At 37.3% G+C, this 12842-nt stretch overlaps 1 protein-coding gene across 1 annotated transcript; it reads left to right on the top strand.

Moving 5' to 3' along the window:
* Window positions 1-8602: 8602 nt before the first annotated feature.
* LOC104097073 (14 kDa proline-rich protein DC2.15-like) lies at window positions 8603-9294 on the top strand. Its single transcript, XM_009603584.4, has one exon. It carries the CDS (start codon window positions 8680-8682, stop codon window positions 9064-9066), a length of 387 nt encoding a protein of 128 aa, XP_009601879.1. The 5' UTR covers window positions 8603-8679; the 3' UTR covers window positions 9067-9294.
* The last annotated feature ends 3548 nt before the right edge of the window (window positions 9295-12842 follow it).

The raw sequence follows: 12842 nt of genomic DNA, 5'->3' as shown, positions 1-12842 counted from the left end.
TAATGCCTCATTTTAAACTTATTTAATAATTATTTACAAATAAGGAATCCATAATAAAATTATTTCCAAGAAATATCAACCCAATTAACCACAATATTTCACATAAAAATCTAAGTGACAATCATACCAAATTATTATATAAAAACAAACTCGGCAAACAAGGAATGTGGGGTGACAAATACAGGATTTAATAAGTGCCGACAATTTTCAATTTAATACATAAGGTCATCTACGAATTTTAACCGATATAATTTGCACATTTAAACCAAGTATGTACTCGTCACCTCGCGTACATGGCTTTCAATTACACAATTTGTACATAAGACTCAATGCCTAAGAGGTAATTTCCCCCACTCAAGGTTAGGCAAGATACTTACCTTTTTTGTAGTTAGGCCAATATTCCAAAATAGCCTTCTTGCTTGAATTGACCTCCGGACACCTCAAATCTAACCAAATTGATTGTATAATTTCATTAAAATTCATCGGAAATAATTCCGGATAATAAAACGTCGACTTAAAATTTCACATTAAAAAGTCAACCAAGGTCAACGCGGGGCCCGCCTCTCGGAACATGGCAAAATTTTTACGAAATCCGAACACGCATTCCGATACAAGTTCAACGTAACCAATTTTATCAAATTCCGATAACGAATCGACCTCCAAATCTAAAACTTTCGTTTTTGAAAGAGTTTGCAAAAATCTCAATTTCTTCCATCAAAACTCGAATTAAACGATGAATATAATCATAGATTCATGAAATATAATCCTAAGGGAGTCAAGAACACTTACCCAGTTCAAAGTTATGAAAAACCTCTCTGAAAATCGCCCAAACCGAGCTCGCAAACTCTATTTTTATCAAAAATGGCAAAAACAACTCGTTTATAGAGCTTCCGCTGTTTCAAGTGCCACATGTAGCATGGGGAGCTTCCTGTGCCACAGTTTTCAGAACTCCAAAAATTCCAAGCGCCAGGGTTAGCACCCCATGCTACCCTAGGCACTAGCGGCGACCGAAAATCTTTTCTTTCATAGAAATGGGCATAACTCTCTTATACGATGTCTGAATTCGACGAATCATTTTTCTATGGCTCCGAAATTTAAATATGAATCTAATGCTTCAATAAAAACTGAATTTGGAGCTCATTTTCTTAATGCGATGCCACTTATTCTTGAAGAAACGAGGTCGAAACATCCTAGAAAAATCCAAATTAAATTCCGTTAACCATCCGAAATCTATCCGAGGCCCTCGGGACCTCAACCAAATATACCAACAAGTCCTAAAATATCATACGAACTTAGTAAATTCCTCAAATCGCATCAAACAACACTAAAAAAATACGAAACACATCCCAATTCAAGGTTAAATGAAACTATCAAATTCCAACTTCTACATTTGATGCCGAAACCTATCAAATCAAATTCGATTGACTTTAATTTTTTGCACACGAGTCATAAATGACATAATGGACATGTTCTAATTTACGGAATCGAATTTCGACCCCGATATCAATAAAGTCAATTCTCGGACAAACTTTCTAAAAATCTTCCATTTCCTAACGTTTGCCAAAATGCGTCAAATTGCCCTACGGACTTCCAAATCCAAATACGGACATACACCTAAGTCTGAAATCACCATACGAAGCTATTAACATCATCAAAATCTCATTCCGGCCTCGTTTGCTCAAAAGTCAAATTTCGGTCAACTCTTTTCACTTAAGTTTCAAAAAATGAGAATTGTTCTTTTAATTTAATATCGTATCATCCGAAAACCAAACTCGACCATACACGCAAGTCATAATGCATATTACGAAGTTGTTCGGGACCTTAAGTCACTGAATGAGGTGTTAATTCTTAAAATGACAAGTCGGGTCGTTACAGATATTCAATATCGTACCCACTGATTTCCACGTCCCATTTGGCCAACCGGCCCGAGAGCTCGGGCTTATGCATGACATTCCTCAACGGGTAAGTAGTCACGACACAAATGGGTAACACTGGAAGTATGGTTTTAGCTTTCTAGATGCGCTTAGCAAAGCGAGCGTCGGCTTTTTTATGTGAGGGTACCTAGTTTCGGCCTCACCTAGGGTCTTGCTAACATAGTAAATTGGAAATTTTGTACCTTGCTCTTCCCGGACCAGGACTCCACTTACCTCTATCTCCGATACTGCCAATTACAAGTATAGTTGCTCGCCTGTCCTCGGCGTGTGAAGTAACAGTAGACTCGATAGCTACTGCTTGAGTTCCTCCAAGGCCCCCGTTGGCACTCCGCGGTCAATGATAAGTTATCCTTCTTCTTCAATAGTGTGAAGAACCGGTGGCTCTTGTCGGAAGACCTCAAGATGAATCGCCCCAGGGCGGCTATGTGCTCGGTTAATCTTTGTACGGCCTTCACGTTATCTACAACCGTGATATCTTCGATGGCTTTGATCTTGTCGGGGTTGATCTCGATTCCCCGGTTGGATACCATGAATCCGAGGAATTTATCTGACCTAACTCCAAACGCACATTTCTCCGGGTTCAACTTCATATTGTATTTCTTCAATATGCTGAAGATTTCTTGCAAATGTTCTAAATGATCCTCTGCTCGTATGGACTTAACCAACATATCGTCAATGTAAACCTCCATTGATTTTCCTATTTGTTCCTCGAACATCCGGTTTGCTAGGTGTTGGTAAGTGGCACCAGCATTTTATTAACCCGAATGGCATCATGTTATAGCAGTATGTGCCATATTTAGTGATGAAGGAGGTTTTTTCCTGATCACCAGGGTTCATCCGTATTTGGTTGTACCCGGAATAGGCATCGAGAAAACTGAGGATCTCATGGTCGGCCGTGGCGTCGATCATGCGATCGATGTTGGGCAAAGGGAAACAGTCCTTGGGACATGCCTTATTTAAATACTTATAGTCTACACACTTTCTTAATTTGTTCCCTTTTTTAGGAACTACTACTACGTTTGCTAACCACTTCAAGAATTTAACCTCGTGAATGGACCCTATTTTAAGGCATTTAGATACCTCGTACTTGATGAAAGCATATTTGACCTCGGGATGGGGTCTCCTCTTATGCTTGAACGGATGGAACTTCGGGTCTAGGCTCAGCTTGTGAGTGATTATCTCTGGTGGGATCCCTATCATATCAAGGTGGGACCAAGCGAAATAATCTTCATTAGCTATAAGAAATTGAATGAGTTGTTTCCTGAGCTCAGGGCTTAACCCCGTGCCCAAGTGTACCTTTCGATCGAGCAAGTGTTCACTTAACATGATTGTTCCAGTTCTTCGACCATTGATTTTATAGCATCGGAATCATCAGGGGGCTATAAAAGATTTGGGGACCCCGTAATCATTGTCCTTGTCTACCCCTCGTTCCTCTGATTCCATCGAGGTCAGTATCAGTGATTGTTATTTGGCCCCATATTTGACCATCTGGTTCGGATCTTCCAATGTTGAGATTGTGGATGCTGGGATCACTTCAACGATCGAGAATATTTCCTTGGCGGTCGGTTGTTCCCCATAAACTGTTTTGACTCCGCTGGGTGTTGGGAATTTCAGCACCTGGTGCAGCGTTGAGGGTAGGGGTGGGCATCGGTCGGTTCGGTCGGTTAGTATAAAAGTACAGTTCGGTTTATCGGTTTTCGGTTTTGTAATATTAATAACCAAACCAAACTAAAGTATTTACGGTTCGGTACAGTTTTTTCAAAGTTCGGTTCGGTTATTTTCGGGTTAGTTATTCGGTTATTAACGGTGCAAGATTTTTATGTGTTGATCCATAATAGCTCTGGAAGTGAATTCCTTTGGAATAATGTTTCGAATTAGTTCCTCTTATGCCAGTTTACTCGAGGAAATGTGTCATTTTAGTCCGTTGGCGCCTGGCGGTCTTCAGGGAAAAAAGCTGAGAACATATGTTCTTTTATAATAGATTTATGTGTTTGCCCACTCACAAGTTTCATCACTCAATCATTCCATGTTTAAAATGCCTGCACAATTACGGTAATTGTCAAACATAACAAAATCAACTCTAACTATTACCTGCACATCCATATCAGATTTGAATCACCTGTTATCTCTCACTGCAAATGAGAAAATACCCCAACTTTTTTTTTAAATGTCAAACATAACAAAATCGACCTATAACTACTGATATTGACCCATTATACAGAAGCATGCAACATCTACTCTAACGCCTCCACACTCCACTCAATAAGAACATTTAAAGATGGAAAGCTAAAACTATCAGCAGATGCCCACCCCTAAATGCAGATGCTAGACACTTAATTCAACATAGCAACTAGCAACTAGCAACTAGCAAGGGCTTTTACATTAAAGTAAAAAAAATAAATATGCAAACCCAGAAGGACGAGGCGTGGAGGACTGGAGGCGATGAGTGGCAGAAGAGGAAGAGAGGCGTCACAGTAGGCAGCTAGGCGCAACAGCAGCAAGCGACGAAAAGAGGAAGGAAAGTGAGGACTCAAGAACCCTAATTAGAACTAAGACAGTTTCTATTTTCTAATTTCTAAAGAAGTAGACTAGGAAAGTAACTTAAGTAGATTGTAGGAATGTAGGGTATTGGGTAAATTGAGATTCAGATTTGTGAATGGGTTTTGGGTAAATTGGGCTAAAAAGAAGGTGGCCAGGTGGGCGAGCCCATATGTTCAAAAGTGATAACCCAAACCCAATAATTAATATCCTATATTTCTCAACTCTCAAACCCAAACTTCGATTTTTCGGTTTAACCGAAAACCGAAATACTAAAATCGTTAACCGCACCGAATTTCGAAATTTAATAATTTATAAACCGCACACCGACCGAATAACCGATTAAACTGACACCGAAAAATCGAAATTTACGGTTCGGCCGGTATTATGCCCACCCCTAGTTGAGGGTACTCCTCTCATATTGTGGATCCATGGCCTCCCGAATAAAGCATTGTACCTCATGTCTCCTTCAATCACATAAAACTTAGCTTCCTAGATGGTCCCGGCGGTGTTATGCGATAATGTTATCTCACCTAGAACTGCAGGCACGATTTGATCTTGTAGACCGAGCTGCTCCACGACCCTCGATCGGATGATATTGACCGAGCTACTTGGATCGATTAACACACGCTTAACTCGAATTTATTTACGAGTATAGATATTACCAGTGCATCGTTATGGCGCTGCACGATCCCTTACGCGTCCTCGTCATTGAAAAACAAGGTACCTTCTGGTACGTAGTCTCGAGTTCGTTTCTCCCTCGTGATGGACTCTTTGGTGCGATTCAACATCGGCTCCTAAGAGACATCGACCCCACCGATGATCATGTTAATGACGTGTTAAGGTTCTTCTTGTTCGATCTGTTTGTTAGAATCCCTATTGCTGAAATTATTCTTGGCTCGGTTGCTCAGGAATTCTTGAAGATGTCCGTTATTGAATAGTCGGGCTACTTCCTTTCTCAACTGTCGGGAATCCTCCGTTCTGTGGCCGTGCGTGCTATGATATCTACATATCTAGTTCGGATCCCTTTGGGTTGGATATGATTGTAGAGGTCGAGGCCATTTAGCATCTTTGATGCGTCCGATAGCTGATACAATGGCGGCTTAATCGACGTTAAAGTTGTATTCCGATAACCTCAGTGCTTCTTTAGGCCCGATGGGCCTGTCAAAGCTGTTTTTGCTCATGAGTCCCCGGTTGCTCTGACCTCGGTCATTTCTCCTTTCATTTCTCACAGAGTTCCGCCCGAACCCGCTATTTTTTTGGTATTTATTATATAACTGATACCGATTCCTGTTCGATCTTGGTTCACGATCGATGTCTCTCTTGACTCTGTTGATGGTTCTGACGGGATATACGGACCCGGAAGGCCCCCCAAGCTAATCATCTTCGACTTTGATTTTCGATTGATATCAGTTATGTACATAGGCCCAAGTGACGGACGGATATTCCACCAAGTTCTGTTTCAACTACTGTGAAGCCAATGAGCTCCGAATATTGAGTCCTTGGGTAAAGGCTTGAACAGACCAATCATCAGCGACCGGTGGCAGGTACATCAGTTCCATTTGAAACCGGGACACGAACTCTCTGAGCATCTCGTTATCCTTCTATTTTACTTTGAAAAGGTCCGACTTCCTGGTCTCGACCTTGATGGCTCCAGCGTGTGCTTTCACGAAAGAATATGCAAGCATAGCAAATGAGTCAATAGAATTAGGTGGTAAGTTGTGATACCATATCATAGATCTCTTTGACAGGGTCTCCCCGAACTTCTTTAACAGGACAGACTCGATCTCATTATCCTTCAAGTTGTTCTCTTTGATGGCACATGTGTAAAAGGTGACGTGCTCATTTGGGTCAATCGTTCCATTATACTTAGAAATCTCGGACATGCGGAATTTCTTAGGGATTGGCTTTGGAGCCGCGCTCGGAGGAAAAGGCTTTTGCACGAATTTCTTGCAATCCAGGCCTTTCAATATCGGCGGTGCTCCTGGGATTTGGTCTACCCAGGAATTTTAGGTTTCCACCTTTTTGTCATTAGCTTCGATTTTCTTCTCTCATGATTTTACTCATTTTGTCAGTTCCTCGATCATCTTTATGATCTCGGGGTTAGTCCCCGATCCATTTTCATTCGACCTCTCTACGACTGGTTCATCCCTGTGGATGACTTCCCGGGGTGGATCGGGTTTGATTCTACTCGGTGCGCGGCTTTGGTTCTGTAATTGAACTATCGTCGCCTATTGAGCCTGCAATATTTCGAAGATCACCCTTAAATTGATCCCGTCTCCACCAACGTTTTGTGTATTTTGAGCCGCCGATCGAGCTCCACCACACACGTTATTCTCGAAGTCAGTAGGCAGGTTTGTGTCGATAGCCACATGTGAATTAGCGTCAATTGGGCCTGCGCCCAAAAATCCGATGGGATCAACGGGTTGTACCTCGTCACCGGGTGCTATGTTGTTATTTTCACCATGATGACCGGACTTGTTGTCAACATGTAGGGGTGCTGATTGAGAGTTCGACAATTTGAGTTTTAACCTAAAATTAGAGACACTTCAAAGAACAACTGTAGAGTAGTGTGTGTTATGGAGATTTGTATCAAATAGCCACTATTATCCTTATCCCCACGGTGGGCGCCAAACTGTTTACCCTAAAAATCGGATAACAATTAAATTTGTAAGTGGTTTTAAGGATACGTGGACTAACTTTGAAACAAAATGATAAATTAGATTGCAATTGAAATAAATAATGACAAAGTAAATGCAAACCACACGAATTGAATAATATCAAACTTGGAAGGTTAGCCACCCTCGAGCCAGGTACGTTTCAATCAGTGTCAGGATACAAAAGAACAATAGCTTAAAGAGAAATAATAATAATGTATTACTTTGGGATGCGTGTTACCATATTTCCAATGAATTACCATACCCCCTTTATATAGTAGAAGAATTCTATTTTAGGTATAATTCTATAAAAGGTAATAATCCCTTGATTAGCTGATTACCGATTCCTTACTGATACGCGTCAAGATTCCCGCCGTAATATTCTACCGGTCACGGATATTTTGGTCTTTTGTTGGTCATGCTAACAATGTTTCTTCAAGCTCGATCGGGGCTAAGGTCGACTCCGGGATCACGTACTCAATGTTCTCGAAGGCAGACGTTCTAACCTCGGGTCCTAGCTCGGTGGGACTCGAGATCGATCTTGAGCCCTTGATTGTCATGTTCCGAGCCTAACCTACCATGTTGTAAGTGAGCTCGATTTCAATTGTGTACAAATACAACATACTACTAAACAGTCAATAAGAAATATACCACGATAACTAATCTCAACATAATTAATTCCAACATAACTTATTTTCAAACCAAACGACCCCTAAGGGTTTAATTTGACTTTCAAAGACAATTAGATTGTTTTTTGAAGTACCAGTAATTCATTATCAGTAATTAAATTAATTAGTATAAAACTAAATTAAATTTTTTAATGAACTAATAATAAGATTAATATATAATCTTACAATTTTAATCATTAAAACATTTAATTTGGGACATATAGACTACTTACTATGTTTTTATACGTATTGGGTATTGATTCATGCAAAAATAATATATATATTTACTGGCTATTAGTTTGAGAGCAGTTGTACCGTGCCCATTTCTCTTTGATTCATTCACCAATCCCCATCCAAACTCACGTTGGGCTTACACTATCTTGGTGGACCATTTTTCGTTATCTTAATTGAAGAAGTAAAGAGAGCTATTAACCTGTAAATGAATATGCAAGTTGTCATTCCCCTAAACTATTTCCTTATGTTATATGTTTTCAAAGGATTAATGAATACTAGTACTAATTAATTTACGTAGCACATGCTGGGGAAAATTCACGGGTCACAAAGTGCAGGTAAGATATTGATAAGAGAACGAAATAAAACAATTAAAATTCCTGGATATTGGAACTCAGCGAGGAACATGGCAACTTGTTTTCCTTACTTCACATGCTTCCTAGATCTACCCAAATATATGCTAATTCTTCGCCAGCCTAAATTCCTCACTAACACATGCACTAAATTGTTCTCTTATTATTCTTTTAATCTCCCTCCTTATACATGCAGCCTATAAAAAGCCAACCATATTATACATTCTTCATCGTCAGAGTTCAATACATTTTACGTTCAATTTCTCTAAATATCTCTTTAGTTAGCAAATATTGCAAGATGGCTAAGTCACTTGCCCTCTTTCTTGTATTCAATATCCTTTTCTTCACTGTGGTCAGTGCATGCAACACTTGCCCTAGCCCTAAACCAACACCAAAACCAACACCAAACCCTTCTCCTTCTGAAGGAAAATGTCCAACTGATGCCTTAAAATTAGGTGTTTGTGCCAATGTGCTTAACGGTTTACTAAATGTTACACTTGGAACTCCACCTGTAAAACCATGCTGCAGTCTTATTGGAAATCTTGTGGATTTAGAAGCTGCTGTTTGCCTTTGCACTGCCCTTAAGGCTAACATTTTGGGAATTAACCTTAATATCCCTATTTCCCTTAGCTTACTTCTTAATGTTTGCAGTAAGGACATTCCAAAGGGCTTCGCTTGTCCCTAAATGCTCTTTTCAACTTTTTCTTTAAATTGTTTTCTGAGTATGCTTCTGGATTTCATTTGTTTGGCAGTTTAAAATATTCAATTTGTTTCCTGTTACTCATGGGGTTAGGTTTATGTTTTATTTTGGATTGTTCATTGTTGGAGAGCACCGTTTGCGCTATTTGTATCATTATTCATTTGTTTGTATGTCCTGTTGAATAAAATGTTATACTATACGTATTTCTTTGTATGAATTTTGGCAGTTCTCATGCGAGATAATATTTTTGCTTTTTTCCCCCTCTACTTATTATGTATTTTTATTCGTTTGGTCACTCATTTTTTGGTCTAAATTTGGAAGCCACACAGTACGGATAAGGTTTATGGCTGACCCCTATGTTTTATTAATGATAATGATGCACTGTGATAAATTAAAAAAAAAAAAAAACAAGTAGATCCCTCCCCAACTATTCAAAAGTAAATTTCTAAAATAAGATGATTCGTTCATAAATTTTCAGCTTCAGAATCCATCATACCCCACCTCTCCTTAAAAGTCGTTTTCTTAGTTTACAATCTTTGCAAATTAATAGAATTTAACTTCTCTACTCGGACACTATAGTGAGTAATTTTTCTACACTATGAGATTAAAATAAACTACAACAACAAGTAACTTTTTTATAATAAGTATAATCTGATAATATAGAAAAGAGAAAAAAATTTATAACAAGTTAAAATGTATTGCTCATATAAAAACTACTACGTAATTACATCAATTGTATTTGCGACGACCAACACAGTCGCTCGTCTCATTAAATTTCCAACGCTTCACCCATTGTGTTGTGATTGCAGAGTATACGATCGAAATCATTTTAATCCCTTAACCAGAGGTCTCGACTTCGAGCCCTGAGTATGAAAAAATCCTTGGTAGGGAGCACTACCCCCGAATAGGTCCCTACCGTCGCGAATCTTGATATAGTCGGGCTCCAATACGGATACCGGACACCCGGTGGAAAACCAAAAAAATATTCAATCGTCTAAGGCCTTAATTAAGGACGAATGAGACAAGCTTTGCTGATTACTGCTAATAGTGTGAACATTTTTAAAAAAATCTACCTTTATGGCGAGGAGCCCTGCCGATAGATTAACATCCAAAACATAAAAACTAATTACAGACATATAGAAGGGAACATGAAATATTTTCTCATCATTGTAAATCAGTAAATGGATAATAGAATTCGTATCTTATCGATCGATGTCCTCTAAATTCTGATAGCTTTCTTTTCTTTTCTTTTTTGGTAAAAGGGGAATATTATATACTAATAATATGCATCATCACATGAAATAGATTGCTATTAGGCCTGTTTATCGGGCGGATTGAGCGGATATTTATTCTTAACGGATCAATTTATTGATTATCGGCTATTAAATATACTAATACGCTAGTCAACCGATAGGATATCGGACAGTTTGGTATCGGATTAACAATTATCAACGATTTATCGATTAAAATTATACATTTCTCTAAATAAAGACAAAATTGGCAATTATAATACTTTATTATTAACACCTAAAATTTTGCAAAAGTCTAAAGTATACAGATCAGGGAAGCCACAAAATTACAATTCTTATTTATAGCGCATCCAAAAGACTCAAAAGCTACTGAAAATGCAAAATTAAGGTAACAAGTTGAAGTCATAAACTAGTTATGACTGAGATTGTACTCTTCGATCTTCTCACACGATTTTGTCTTAATTCCAACTGATTCTGCTCTCCAATCATAAAGTAGCATCTCTACTCTTTAAAATGCTACAAAGTAGTTATGATAAAATGCTACAAACTAGTTAGATAAAATATATACATAGGGCTAAAAATATAAATATAATAATTCTTAACGCGTTAACGATTTATCCGATAAGGAAATTAAGTAATTCGTCCATGAACCAATAAATTCATTAATTATACAATTTTAATTCGTTCACCAACCGTTAATCCTGTAACACGATACCAATAAATCAATTTTGTAGTTTGATTATCGGGTATGCTTCAGTTTTGAACGACCCTAGTTGCTATCAAAAGAACTAATACTACTCGAATTACAATGAGGCTTTACAAACCTAACAAAAAGAGAGTTCATTACTCAAATTGTTATTCAACTATTTGAAGTTATAACCTAGTAAAGTTATGTTTCTTTTGTTTGTAATAAACAAATCTATTAACTACTTCTATAATACTTAAAAGGTCATAGAACTAGATTTCTCAAGCTTTCGGTGGTCAAATACCTATTTACCCTTTAAATCATCAACCTTTATCTTCTTAATACTTTTTTAATATGAAGTATTAACCCAAATAGCCGTCCACCCAACCGTTTATACTAAAAATAGCCGGTGGAGGTATGTATAATTTATATATAATTATGTATGATATATATATATAGGGTTAGAAAAAGTAAACATTAATGAATATGACCAGCTATTTGTGTAAAGATCTCTTTTAATATTATGATTGTTTTTTCTTTTTAGTCTATACCATGGACAATGTATATGTGTTACGCGTGTATCATGTTTTGATGAGTTATATTTTTTTAATCACATAAATATTATATTAAAAATTATGTTTGAGCTATAAAATAAGAGTTTAAGCACCTAAATTAATGAATAAAATAATTAAGTATAATAGAATTTTTAATTATAATGATTTGTTCGAACCAATAATTTTGGTAATAACAACAACTCAAGAAATTTATTTATACAATTGAGAATGAAAGAGAATAAAAAATTTAAAGGATATATTCCATACATGTAATACAAAAAAATATAATTATGTAATATAGAGTATATTTATAATATACGTTATATATGCATGAAAACTAACTTTTCCTTTTTTAATTTATAAATAAAATTTATTTATTTCTATAGGTAAATTCATAATATATAGTAAGAAGAGAAAAAAACTATAATATTTTAAAAAAAATACTAAAAAGATAAAAGTTAATAATTTAGAGAGAAATATGTATTTGGCCATCGAAAGTTAATTTGAGATAATTGAGTATTGTAACAATAGTTAAATGATTTCTTTGTTATAAACAAAAGAAACATGACTTTACTAGATAATTTCAGATAATTGAGTGATCATTTGAGCAATGAACTCAATAAAAAGAGCTTCCCTTGCCTTCAAGTGCTTCAAGAACAACCAATGGAGGAATTGCCCATTCTACAAAATCATCGTAAATTTAAGAGGAATTTACATAGAATACAACCTTTCTAACATTTATTTAAGTTTCCTACAACTGCTTTGATAAAATTACATATAATACAATTATTTTAAAATTTACAACTTTTCATATTGCTAATATCTCTCTCTTGCCACATCTGCGAGGCCGCATGTGCGAAGGGTAATGCGCATCTGCGAGCCCGCAGATGTGAGAAGGGCGCCGCAGATGCGAGATTTTGGTGTAACGACCTGGCCGGTCATTTTGAGAGTAATAGCCCCGATCCCCTATTTACTGTTTTCCCCGTATCTTTTTCTGCTTAAGTGACTTGCCGGGAGATTTTATTTTGGTTTCAGAGTAGTTCGGGACACTTAGTCCATAAAACGGAAGCTTAAGTCTTAGGAGTTTGACCGTAGTCGGAACTGTGTGAAGACAACTCCGGAATGGTATTTTTCGGTTCCATTAGCTCCGTTGGGTAATTTTGGACTTAGGAGCGTGTCCGGATTGTGTTTTGGAGGTATATAGCTCATTTAGGCTTGAAATGGTGAAAGTTGAATATTTGGAGTTTTGGATCGGTAGTGGAATTTTTGATA

The sequence above is a fragment of the Nicotiana tomentosiformis genome, chromosome 8 (assembly GCF_000390325.3).
Source record: "Nicotiana tomentosiformis chromosome 8, ASM39032v3, whole genome shotgun sequence".
Classification (NCBI taxonomy): Eukaryota; Viridiplantae; Streptophyta; class Magnoliopsida; order Solanales; family Solanaceae; genus Nicotiana; species Nicotiana tomentosiformis.
Note: the sequence above shows the minus strand (reverse complement) of the source record. Positions and strands in the feature narration are given on the sequence as shown.